At 38.8% G+C, this 13374-nt stretch overlaps 1 protein-coding gene across 3 annotated transcripts in view; it reads right to left on the bottom strand.

The window, feature by feature from the left end:
• Window positions 1–1131: 1131 nt before the first annotated feature.
• Window positions 1132–13374, bottom strand: part of LOC105932538 (gamma-aminobutyric acid receptor subunit beta-3) — a 94856-nt gene continuing 82613 nt past the window's right edge. For 2 of the 3 annotated variants that reach the window (XM_012871755.3, XM_036128416.1), the window contains 3 exons: window positions 12528–12775; window positions 11945–12013; window positions 1132–4033 (listed from right to left, as the gene is read on the bottom strand). In XM_012871755.3, coding sequence (XP_012727209.3) covers window positions 3662–4033; window positions 11945–12013; window positions 12528–12775 — 689 coding nt within the window. In that variant the 3' untranslated portion in view covers window positions 1132–3661. The remainder of the gene's footprint in view (window positions 4034–11944; window positions 12014–12527; window positions 12776–13374) is intronic. The other variant, XM_036128415.1, reaches the window with a different exon arrangement.

Here is a 13374-nt window from a genome sequence, read left to right on the forward strand (position 1 = left end):
GGACTCGTAAAACAACTCGTTTTTGAATCTAAACGCACAACTGAAAAGCAGCAGTTTAAATTGAAGAAGCCTACCTCCCCAGAAGATAATTTTGTCAACTTGCACAGCAAAAGTTCTCTCTTTTTTTATCCCCCACAATGAAGACTACAATTTTACACTAACCAGTTTGAAATGTCTTTGGACAAATGTCTAGAAATTTCACAACCTTGGACACAAAAAGGGGATTTGTGCCATACAACATAGTCAAAAATCTTCTTTTTTATATATATAAAGGTGAGTTCGTACAGTACATATCAAATTGAAGAGGTAGCCGCATCTCACACAAAGTCAACGGAAGAATTTTTGATTCCCAGATAAAAGAGTAACCTATTAGAATGTAATCTGGTGGCCAGTGAAACAGAGTTTTATTGTGATTCCTTGAGATCTTAGACGTTGTTAAAGGTTTTGTCTGGTCAAATTGGTGCAAAAACAGAAACGAAAACTTCTTTCGAGTTGTCTCAGCACACGTTTCTAAATAACTAACTCATTGGTATGTGTTCTTTCCCTTCCAATAAACCGCCTCTACACAGTAGAAAATGGAACTCCTATGCACAGTCATCCAGGGCCCCGTTTTCATCATCCGTCATCCCAGAAAACAAATTACATCTGTGCTGTGACAATCCAAGTACTATACATTCAGTTCGTTGTCATTTTTTTTACTGTACATTTTACAATTATATATTCCTTTGTGCCCAAAACTCACTGTTATCAAGTATCTTTTTTTGTTTTCTTTTCCTCGTCGTGTATTCTCGTGCATGCACAAAAGCGGAAGGATGAGCGGGAATGCTAAGAACGTGCACAACCAGGTTCTAACTGATTGCTTTGTGACCTTTGGCGGAATGGTGCACAGTTTGTCCGAAAAAAAAAAAAAAAAAAAAAAAAATCAGACAGGGGAGCCATATTTAGCCACAAAACTGCGATAAGTTGACATTTGTCCACAGCTCAGCAAGCAGTGCAGAAAAGAAAAACGGTGTACAGACACTCTTCAGTCTCAACGTCTCCGTGTCTATTTTTCTTGTCAAACACATGCAAACATGGTAAAAACCACTCGCTGCTCTCATTACTACTAATCACTTGCAATGTCAAAAAAAGGGGGTGGGTTACATTCTAATGGAGAAATGATGACCATGGCTCATTATCCTCTCCCTGAAGAATGGGTCTGATACATTCAATGCTAGTATGTGCTTAAAATTACCCGACAGATTATCGGGGGCCATCTTGGTATTCTGGGAAATCCATTGAAATGCAGAGCTCACTTTTCAGTGCGTACAGTGACTGGAGCGGAACCTCAGCAAGGTCGGCTTGTACAGCGGCGTGCCGCACCTTTTGGTACCCGGGATAAAGACGTGTGCAAAGCCTTGAAATAAATTAATCTTCTATTGGTTTGAGTACATTTATACAGTGTGAAGTCGGCCATTTTGCCTCTTTGCCATTTTTTTTAACTTCTGAATTCTGAGCTGAACAGACCATGCGTCAATTTGTACCTGCCAAAATGAGGTTTTGTACCAGCTTGGACATCCAGTTGTAATGAAAGGTTTTTTTTAGACAATGATATAAAATTACAGATATGGGGAGCATTTTTATCTCCAGAATTCATTAAATAACTATGACAACCAATGGTTTAAGTATACTGGGATGAAATGTTCTGTTTACAGGTCCTAAAAAGTAAGACGGAAAGGACAGGGGTATGAAAAAGCGTAACTATAGCTCTGTTTCAATCAATGTTTTTTTTTTTTTTTTTTAGGTTCATCTTAAAGAATTGCACTAGAGAGGGTTGACTGAAAGGGCAAAATGTAAAATAACTTCTTTAATTTTGAAAATAAGGTGTTTTTTTTGGGGGGAGTTTTCAACAATAAAAAAAGAGCTAATGCGAAAAACGTAAACACATTTCCCAAATAAGTTCTGACATAGCAAACATTTAGCTCAAGACTAATCAGCTGTCTCCGGTATGTGGTCCTTAGCTAGTTTGCAACCTATACTTCCTGTTTATTACAGCCATGCGTAAAGTCAACTTCTGATGAAACTACGCTTTGTGTAGCCTGGTTAGTTTGCCCCGAACCAGTGGATGTAAACATGCTTAATTCACTTTTTTTTTCTCTTTTTTGCATCGTTTAAAAGGTTTTCTCAAAATTCGCAAAATTGGATGGAAACATGGGTCATGTCTTTCATACCATCCAAATCAATCCTCTGAGATCGAGGACCTTGTGTGCTGTCTGATTTGGTAAAAAAAAAACAAAAAACAACAACTATTACTCAATAAAATGGATTCTTTCCATCTCGACAAATGCACTCATCTTAAATATTATATAATAAATATTTTTCAAGATTTTTCACTGTAAAGTATTTCTACAGCAACAGAAGATAAAAATTTTTAACGGCTTTTTACACATCTTTATAGGGCTTTCCAGATTTGTGAAGGATGCTCTAAGTTAGGAATGTATTCAGAGTCTTCATACATGCTCCAAAATGGATAAAATGCTCAAAACTGACTTCATACATATTATCTGACTATTGGGAGTCAGTGACAATCACAAAATTATTATTTTCATTTTTGGGTTGAACACATAGCGTATGTATACACATATATATACACACCTATGTACAAAACATGAATTAATTCTGCTATACTGTCACAATAAAATAACTGGTCTTCAGTTAAACAATAGGTAAGGAATTCAAATAGACAAATAAATAGACGGGGAGTACAAAAATATGATATTTTATGGGTTAAATAGTAACTATTTTTGCCCCAAAGGGCCATTGGCAGTTGTTTTGATTAGAAAATAATAATAATAAAAACTTTGTGTGAAAGTTTTGAAAATCTGAGTGCAATTTTTGTCATGCAATCACTTGAAATTCTGCTGTTAAATTGGGAAAGAATGGCAGTTTTATTTATGAATTGTGCTTTGTTTCTCTTTTTTTTTTGTCTCCAAAAAACTAAAAAAAAAAATCTAAACCTGAGACAAAAATCCTCCTGAAGGATAAAATTATTTTGCTTACCAGATCAACGTTCGATAAATTGCAGATAGTATCAAGAGTATTATAAACACTATAAATACATAATATGTTATTCTGTTTCTGGAAGAGTTGTGCCATGACTACGATTCCAAGATGCCTAAATACATTAAAAATGCATAGCATACCACTTTTAATGGATTTATTTTAGATATTGCCTGCACCCGATCAACATGTAGTGGAAAAAAAAAAATATTGACTTAACTCCTTCCGTATTTTTTTTTGTAACAAATATTTTGTAAAATTTGCTGGCTTTGTTTTTGACTATTTACACATCATCAATAAGGGCAAATGTTTGGGGGGGGTGAAAACTGTCACAAATCCAAATTACAGTACATACTTTCAAAAATAAAAATACCTCAGTGCTCAGGATTCAAAGACTGCAAATATATAGATATATATATAAAAACAATTTCAATGAGAACTTGGTCCAAAACCTTGTAGTCTCTGTTAAGTCTGTTTTTCGCTTTAATCTTGCTGTGTTGCAGTCTTTGACTTGACAGATTCCATCACGTATAAAAGCAACAGAAAAAAAAGGAGAATGAACAAATGATGTGGAAGTCAAACGACGACGAACACACACAGAAAAAAAATAAAACAGTTCTGATCAGACATAGTAGAGCCAGTAGATGAGGTTGAAAAGCGAGAAAACGGATGGGAAGATGATGCGAGACCAGCGGTCAATGGCGTTCACGTCCGTCAGGTCGGGGATTTTGATTTTGAGCTGGGAGGACCGTCTCCGTAGGCGGCTCCGTTTCATCTGGGCAGACCGGTCCAGGGAGTGGCGGCTGGCGGAGCGCGGCCCGATCCCCCCGCTCTGCTTGCGGTACTGGATGTGTGTCGAGGCCGTGCTGTCCAACTGCACCATGGACTGAGAGTTCCTAATGTCTGCCACGCTGGTGGTGATCTCACCTCCAGCCACTTCGTTGTGGATCTCTAAGGTGGTCAGCAAGATGTTTCCGTGGCCGTGCGGCTCGGCCTGCATGAATAAAGAAGAAATATAATATTAGAATAACGGATGGAAATACTAAAGACCAATAACTGACATATGATGAAATTACTGATTTATCTCCAGTTATGCATCAATATTCAAACAATATTAAAATGCTGCTTGTCGGGACTTTGATGCAATCAACTGGGTTCCCTTATATAGAACATTTTTTGACCAGTCTGTATAATCTGACCCAATCTGTATAATCTGATTGAATTTGACTTTGTAAAGTACCTTGAGATGACATGCTTCATTAATTGGTGTAATAAATAAAATGTAATTGAACTGAATTGAATTAAAATAATAAAGATAAATAAGTCTTCTTATTAATAGAAGCATCTTGGAATCTAATAGTTTGAATCTAATTGTGATGAGTTGCATAAAATCTTAATATACTGCATCAAATCGACGTTCCTCATAAAACACATTTCGAAAAAGCAATTTGCTCCGAGCTTGCACATCTCAGGCCCCGGAAGTAGCTTTCCTCTGCTTTTACTGAAACTCTTTTGTACCTGTGGTGTCAAAAAAATACAGAAGAGAATATTTCTCAATGATAAAAAAAACTAGCCCCAAGTACAGAATGTTAGATGTGTGAGTGAAGAAAGGTTTTTACGGCCAATGCCTCGATCTGAAGGCCGTTTTAGGTGGAAAATCAATTCCAGGTTGTGGATTTTCTCCCAATCTCTAAATCGAATCAGCATAAGCATATGATTAATAATCAAGGAATGAATAATTAGTAAATTAGGGTAAAGGCAATGTTCCTGGTTATGGAAGAAGCTAGGGTGAGGCAGAGACTGACCCCCAGTCCAGAAAGGGTAATCCACCCTTTTCTGGTAGAGAACCATGGCTCCAGACTTAGAGGAGCTCGCCACTCCAGTGCACACTGGAGTTGATGGCCTGGGAAAGCCAACAGAACCACATCATCTATAAATAGCAAAGATGAGATCCCGAGGTACCCAAACCAGACATCTTCCTCTCGACAACTACGCCTGAGTTGAGATCATGTCCATGAACACCGCAAAGAGGATCGGTGACAAGGGGGAGCCCTGGCATAGTCCAACGTATTCTGGGAACCGGCCCAACTATGTTGAGAATGCAAACCCAGCACCTGCTTTGGTCACACAGGGATTGGATTACTTACTCACTAAATACCTTGGGGGACATGGTTGCTGGCCTTCTCCAGACCCATAAATGCATGTAGCACACTCCCATGACACCTTTAGCCATTTCATGAGGGTACAGCTACAGCCACATTTCCAGTTTCCAGTAAGCCACACCAAATGCTTTGAGACGCTCATAAGTAAAAAAAAAAAACAAACACAGACCTGACTTGGACCCATGCTCCAAAAACTCGGGACTCACGTCGCGTCTTAAGTCTGATAAAACAGTTTTTACCTCCGGTAATCAAGTGTGAAAACAAGCCTGCAGGGGTAAACCATTTTAGTAAATGATTAATGTCCTTTCTGAGTTACGGTAGTATTTACAAATGGCCGATTGTCATGGTAACCTATACGATGCTGGGCTTTTTAGGGAATGTTTCTAAGCAGTACCTGTCGGTAAAAGGACTTACCTGTTTGTTTTTGCATAATAATAATTAAGATTGAAGACTTTCAGACTGAACTCTGTATTATATGATTTCAGACTGGCATTGGGTAAAATGCATTTAACTTAGCTGGGTTTGTTTACAACAAACCCTCTAAATAAAAGCACTCCTTGTTTGATTTATTGGTCAATTTCTACTAGTTTTCTTTGACCATAAATTCCGATTTGCAATGTAAGTGGTGTAAATATGATATTTTACACATTTTTCACAATAATTCTTTGTACGCTGAATTAAAGGAATCAATTAAGGCCATTTTCACACCTTGTTCCAAATTAGTTGAGGAGTTTGTTAACTTGTAACATTTCCTGTGCTTCAGTTTCTTTTTACCACAAAGAAAAAAAAAAAAGCAAACTAAACTTGCCTCTACATACCGCACTATAACATTCAGTCTGTTTATTGGCTTAATGATTTTGAAAAGACGTCTTGAAAACTTTTACGTAAAAAGACTCGCCTTTGTTCATAAGTTGGTTTACACTATGCGTCCCACAATGCAATGCATACCTGAATACAAGAGGAATTTGGATTAAGCTTACATCATACAGCTGCTAGCTGTATCAGATTCAGATAGGATCGCATTCACACCACCAGACCGAGACCACTTCCTTCAAAAGGTCTCCATTAGGTGGCGACCTAGTGTAATTACTTTATGCACCTCTACAGAAAAAACAAAAAACGTACCAACGGAGGAAAATGTACCAGAGTTCGGATTAAAATGACTAAACACCACAGATGTGAAAACATCCTGAGACACCAGCTACTTTACTCAAGATATTTTGTCAAACGGTTGGATCTTCTTCTATCCGCTTCCTCGAAGTTTATGAGATTAAAAAAAAGCCAGAAGGGACCACACCAGTAGGTGGTGATAGCATTGAAATTACCAACCCTAAAAATTCAAAAGAAAAAGATTCTGAATATGGCTAAAGCAGCATTAAGCTAAATAATCGTCCAAAGCAAAAAAAAAAAAAAAAATGTCCTCATTCCTTTGCTTGTGTTTTTCTGTTTGTTTATGGTGGCTTTTCCCTGTTCCTCTCAGTTGTCACACCTTTTTCAGATAACATGCAAAGTTTAACTGGAACAGTCACGCCAAAGCAAGAAAGACATGGCAATAAGAGATTAAAACAACTCCATTGTTGTGGTTTCTGGCTCAGAAAACTATGTTGTGTACGCACAAAGTAGGCTACTGCATCACGGTTTGCAATAGGGTGTTTTCACTGACGTCACTGGCCAACTTCCGGTCCGCCATATTGGGTGGCACACTTCCTTATCTCTAGTTGTCTTACACGTATTATCGTATCGCGAATGGATAAGTACGCCAGCACGCTAGAGCGACCAGATAAGGACGTATATCTGAGGAAATGTTCCGTGATCGACCATATGGACCCGTATGCCCTCCACGGTGCCTTGTTTAGCCGTAATCCAGATGATTGGCCAAATGTAGAGCACGGCGACATAGTGCATTACCTGGTGTTCGGTGAAAACCCCTCTGCACACTCTTGAGGAAATGAGAGCTTACAAGGATCTAGAGGCTCACAACCAGTTCACATCTGGTTATGTACATCAAGGAAATCGCCATCATACGTGGACGGGTGAGTTTTAATAAGATGGTAAAAATGTAAACAATCCGACGCAAATGTGTTGTGCGAAGGCGCTTGGCTGCAAGGCCGATCGGCGCCGCTCGCGGCTTTAATTATTTAAGCAGAACAATGACCAGTGCAAAATTAAGTTGTATTTACCGTATTGGCGCCGGTAGGAGCTGCAGATCATAAAGCCAGCAAACAGTGGGAACACAGCAACTCGTTCAAAGGTAAGCTGCGCTCGGACGGGCTCTGGCCCATGCTAGTTTAGTAGCTGCTAACCGTCAGTGCTAACAACCACTCGCGCATGTAATGTACTTTTAACTTGCTGCTATGTGTTTCAAACGTTTAGAACACACTCTCATTGACATCGGGATACTGTGGAAAGTTATGTTCGGTCTTACAGCCGCGATCCAAGCGAGCCGACGATCTCTTTATCTCTGTAACTCGTTCAAAGGTAAGCTGCGCTCAGCCGGGCTCTGGCTCATGCTAACCGTTAGCGCTAACAACCACTCGCGCATGTAATGTACTTTTAACTTGCTGCTATGTGTTTCAAACGTTTAGAACACACTCTCATTGACATCGGGATACTGTGGAAAGTTATGTTCGGTCGACTTACAGCCGCGATCCAAGCGAGCCGACGACTCTTTGTTATCGCTAACAGTTGTTCTCCGTGGTTGCGCCCCCAGGCAGGAAAGCGGTGGAAAATTAATCTGTTTCTATGTTTTTCCCATGGCGATCATGTGTTGCGCTGTTACAGCCCACAATACAGCAACGGTTTACCATGGTTGAAATCAAGTTAAGGTGAAATTAATCAAATTAAAACACGACTGAGAGAGGGAGTACAGTATGCGGTAGTAATAGGCAGTAGAGGCGGCGGAGGCAGTCAACACGACAGCCGCGGAAAGTAATAAGTCATAACGCCCAAGCCCTATTATTAATATATTCTTCTTATATGTTTTAAATACTTAACAGTTAATTACCTGTGACAAAGTGAGCACCGCAGACTCTGGCGTATTCCAGCTTAACACCGTCCAAATCGGACCTGGATATCCGTGTCAGCCATAGGTGACGGCGTTGTTCAGACAGCTGTTTTTTTTTTTTTCACACTGATTCACTATTACGGCTGGTAGGCGATAGAAAGCGTTGATCTCCACCTCCACGGGCCGTGCAACCAACCATTAAACACGTTTTCCCCATTGTTCACTTCCAATACTGCCTAAGGCGTCATACAATGCAGGTCAACGGTGCGAAACGACTGCCACCCAATATGGCGGATGCGCTGAGTAGTCACGTGAGCGTGACGTCAGCTGAAAACACCCTATTAGTTCCAGACGTCCATGCTAGCAATGAGAAAAAGTCAAAATATCCATATTAGTGAGGGACAGGATCTTATAGATATAGAAGAATGCAGAGACACAAAAGGTGTCCCAATTTACCCAAGTGTTCCCAATGAGGCGATGCAAACTGCACCCATCAAAATCAGTGTCTCTTTGGGGCTGCTTGTCTTGATATGCTTTGCTATTTATAGAAAGCTTTGGGGAAACGCTCTTAATGGGCCTATTATTTAATTGTTGCTTACAAAACAACCTTAGCAAACATGAACGTCTGTGATGATGAACTAATACCTGTTTTGTAACTCGTACTGTTCCCAAGGTGAGGAAATTACATTCATTCATGGTGGATTCTATCGTTTAAAGAATAAGCTTGCCAAGTCCTGCTGCAGCAAGGCTACGCAAAACCACGACTCTTCCCGCAGATCCCTGTGTTTGTTTTATGCCAAACGTGTTCTTTGCCAAAATCATTGCACTTATCAGTCCATAGGTCAATATTCAACAAGACCCTTCTCCCTGGCAAACTTTACTGTGGTCCTCTGGTTAGCCCCCCCAAATAAAGAATAGAATATTCTTCTTATTCACATGTTTAATTTATTCTTATGTTTAAATGTATATTTGGCGCATTGTTTTTCTACGATTTTACATTTTTAGCTAAAGTAATCCCTTTCACACTTCTCTCTTTTTTCGGAAGTGTGAATGTCTCACTTTATCAGATATTTTTGTATGTATTTAATAGCTGGTAAAGATTTATAATTTAAGGGCTTACCTTCAGTTGTAAAGGAATGAGCAAAATTCCCCTGCAACTGGGATGAGGAATATTATGTTCTGGTCTGGTTGCAATGTGTCTTCCTTTCTTAATTTTATGGTAGTGGTGCCAAAATGTAATGTTTTAGGGCACCTTTGCAACCGTGTTTGCCTCTAAACAAGCTGCGTCACACAGATCATAACCAAATCTTCTTTGGGTATTTTGACTTCATGTTCCATACATGGCAGCACATTCAGCAGATTTTTAGATCTCAAGGATGACACGTATCGATTGTGTCAGGATGCTCCACTGTTTGCATCACAAAGGAGTCACAGTGTAGACCTTTCCCTCTCAAGACAAATGTTTCATATATATATATATATATATATATATATATATATATATATATATATATATATATATATATATATATATATATATACATATGTTTGTGTGTGTGTGTGTGTGTGTGTGTGTGTGTGTGTGTGTGTGTGTGTGTGTGTAGTTTTCCGCATGACAGATTCACATCTGCTTTGGCTCTACCGGATTTTACTTTTTTTTGGTGATATTTAATAAAATTTCTAATTTTACAGTAATTTGACATTTAAACAACAATACATGAGTATCATTTTGCTTTTACCCATCTCTGCTGCAGCTCACAGTTTTCTGTGCACACCTCTTTCAAATTATGTTACTTTTAGTTTAATGATTTTCGAAGATATCAAGCCCATCTCAAAACGAATCGCCTCAAGGCATACACTAGACCACAACCTTGGCAAAACTCTATCAGACAAATCTTCAGCTAAATGCTCAGGTGATACTGAAGGTGAGACATTTCAAGGAAAGCAACACTTATTTTTCCCTTCAACTCATTCATTGCAAATACACCAAAAATAGGTTGGTTTCAGACATATTGACCACTTCATCTCCTGGTTTAAAATGAGTGCCCCTTCCTGCAAAAGGTCTATATGGTCAACATTACTGCCCCCTTGTGGTGGGGCAGCAAATACACTTTGGTCAGGGAAAACGTCAAATTCAGTAAACTCTTTGAATTGACTATCCAAATATTTACTAATAATTTCCTGTCCCTCATTGCTAAAAAATACAAATTTTTGCTAGATGGTCATTTGCATATTACCATTAAGGTACAAACTTGGTCATTGCTATTAGTGCACTCATAACTTCAAGGTATCCATTTCATGGGCTAACATCATTGATCTTTTGGTTCCTGCTATTTCGGTCTATTTTTTTTAGACTGCTATTCCAGTCTAGAAATATTTTCAAAACACAAAAAATACAATACTGTACATCATAATTCATGCTTATGGTGAGCGTTCCACAAAACAGATCAACGGAAATGAGAAGTGCAAATTCAGGTCTTCATGCAAACGTAGCAACTGGTGAAGTCCCACATTGTAGAAAATAAATGTCGTTTTGTTGTTGTTTATAAATCTACCCCAGTTTACCTTCTTTTTTTTTTTTTTTTTTACAAGCTACAAAGGTTAAATAAATAGCCTGCTGCAGGTTCTCTTTACCAATATGTAGCATTCTCTAAGTGGTGGTCGCTTTAGACTGGCTTTTTGATTTTTTATCAAAATAAATTAGATGTGGGGGGATTTTTCAATATTGGGTTCAAACTTTTGTTTTGATATGAAACAGTGAAACTTGGTTTATCTTCATTAAGGATGTCGCCCTCGATCTTGCACTGGTGCATTGAAAATAATGGCAGCGGATTGCATTGATTAAAATATATATCCATTAAATTTGTATATATATTTCTATTGAACTTATTCATTTAGGAAAAAGGTTCTGGCTGATAATATTTTATTTAATGTATTATGAAAGCATGAAGTGAAGCAAAAAAAAAGAATTTTATAAGCCCTGACTTCTTTCATCAGATTTATTTGTTATATATTTTACCCATCGCACAGAAAATATGGTTGGCAAAAAATAATCAATCTGTTATTACATCTTAAAAACCTATTAAATTCAGTACTTAAATTACATAAACACAGACGCAGTGACTTTATATGTAAGGAAATAAAGACCAACCCCACAGAAACACTCCATTGCAACATTACCTAGCAAGTACTTTCTTGGGGAAACACAAACTCATGTACAAGAGTTATTAATAAAATTAATCTGGGACTATCACCACCCCATAACAGTGCTGTAGGGTCTCCAAGTGTCTCCTATTGTGCCCGAATATCGCTCATTACCTATAAGATCACCAGTAATTTCAAGTTTGAAGAAATGCTTGATGAGGGACCTCTGCAGTGACTACCTATTGGAAGTCAGGCTGATTCACCTTCATGCGCTATGATAGAAATGACTTTCACTGATGAGTTCAATGAGAAAGCCTTTACAGACAGCATGCGTTGAGAATGCGCTACGAGAAGAGAACACGGCATCGGACACACCAGTTCCCACAATGTAAGCATGAGCACCACTTTAGTAAATGTCATGAAGATGTTGTTTTTTTTTGTGCCTGTTTTCTTCACATGGATATAGAGATATTTTGCACAGAGGCAAAAGCCGGATAGTAACTACATCCATGTTGGCTGATGGGCGATGGCGGAGTTGATTTGAGGATATTGAAGAGCCTCATTAAAAAAAAAAAAAAAAGCAAGAATAACTCACCGAGCGTGAGTGCCGAAGACCTTTAACCTGATTGGACCGTTTTAGGGACGCGGTCCTACTACCTGCCTCCTGAGGAGATGAAAATATTCAGCCACATCTGGGGACAAATGCCTGGAAATTGACTTTTGCGAAACCAAACATGGAACATTTACCAGCGTGGAATCCCATCGTCTGCTCATCTTAAAATGTGTACCTTATGGATCCTGTCTGTGTCTGCATGTACATGTCTGTAAGCAATAGTGCCGCTTGCAAGATGTGTTTTAGACTTCTTCTGACAGTAAAGGAATATTGTATCATTGTATGTGTTTTCCTAGTCTTAAAAAAAAATAACAGCAAGTACACTAAGAGATAATGAAATACAGTTGAAGTAATCAGGACGCTTGTTTTTGCTGCTGATTACTATATTTATGCATCTTTTCTCAAATGACAGTTATGCAAATTCCAAGGAGCTAAAATGTCACTGCAAGAATTATCCCCAAAGACATGTTTCTAGTAGGATGCGTGACTTTTTATTTTTATTTTTTTTTAAATGTTTGTGTTGTCAAACAAGAAAGAAGCCCTGTGCACCCAGACCCAAACGTACCCTCGCCGCATCGTACTTGGCCGCTCTCTCGTTATTGGCCTTCTCCGCTTTCTCCGCCAACTTCTTCTGCATCTGAGGGCCCCTCCCAAAGAAGATGTAGTTGACGAAGGCATACTCAAGGAGGGCCAAGAAGACCATGACAAAGCAGCCCATCAGGTACATGTCGATGGCCTTAACATACGGGATCTTGGGTAGCGTCTCCCTCAGGTGGGTGTTGATGGTGGTCATGGTCAGCACCGTGGTGATTCCTATGATAACAGAGAAGCAAAATATACATATATTGTCCCAAAAAAAAACAATACAACAACGTCTTGAATTGAAACATTGAAACAGTGACAAAAAGGTTCCTACGCGTGTTTAAGAAACTATGAATATTTATGTAGAACATATAGACAGCCGGCAGGCTTCAACTATGGAGCCTTCAAAAGCCAAAAATGGGAAGAAAGGACACAAGGACGGAGGGAAGGATAGATGGAAGGGAAGTGAAGGTGAATATGGGGAATGACAAAAAGAAGGATGAAGAAGAGGGAAAGAAGAAAGGGCGGTAGGATGGAGGAAACAGGAACACAAGAAAGAAAGTAGGAAGGAAGGAGATAAGGAAGGACACAAGAGAGAGGATACAAGGAGGGAGGTGAAGAGGACAAACAGGAGAAAGGAAGCAATAAAGCCAAGATAGAAGGGAAGGAAGAAATGAAGGAATCACACAGAAAATAAAGGAAAACATCAATTAGGCAGTATGATAGCAAAGGAAATTCAAATATTTTTCCATAATCTATTTCCAACCCTATCCAGATCTGTAAAACACTGAAATCAGATTCCCTACATTTCCAAATGACATGTGAAAAGT

This window comes from Fundulus heteroclitus, chromosome 24 (assembly GCF_011125445.2).
Source record: "Fundulus heteroclitus isolate FHET01 chromosome 24, MU-UCD_Fhet_4.1, whole genome shotgun sequence".
NCBI classification, from domain to species: Eukaryota; Metazoa; Chordata; class Actinopteri; order Cyprinodontiformes; family Fundulidae; genus Fundulus; species Fundulus heteroclitus.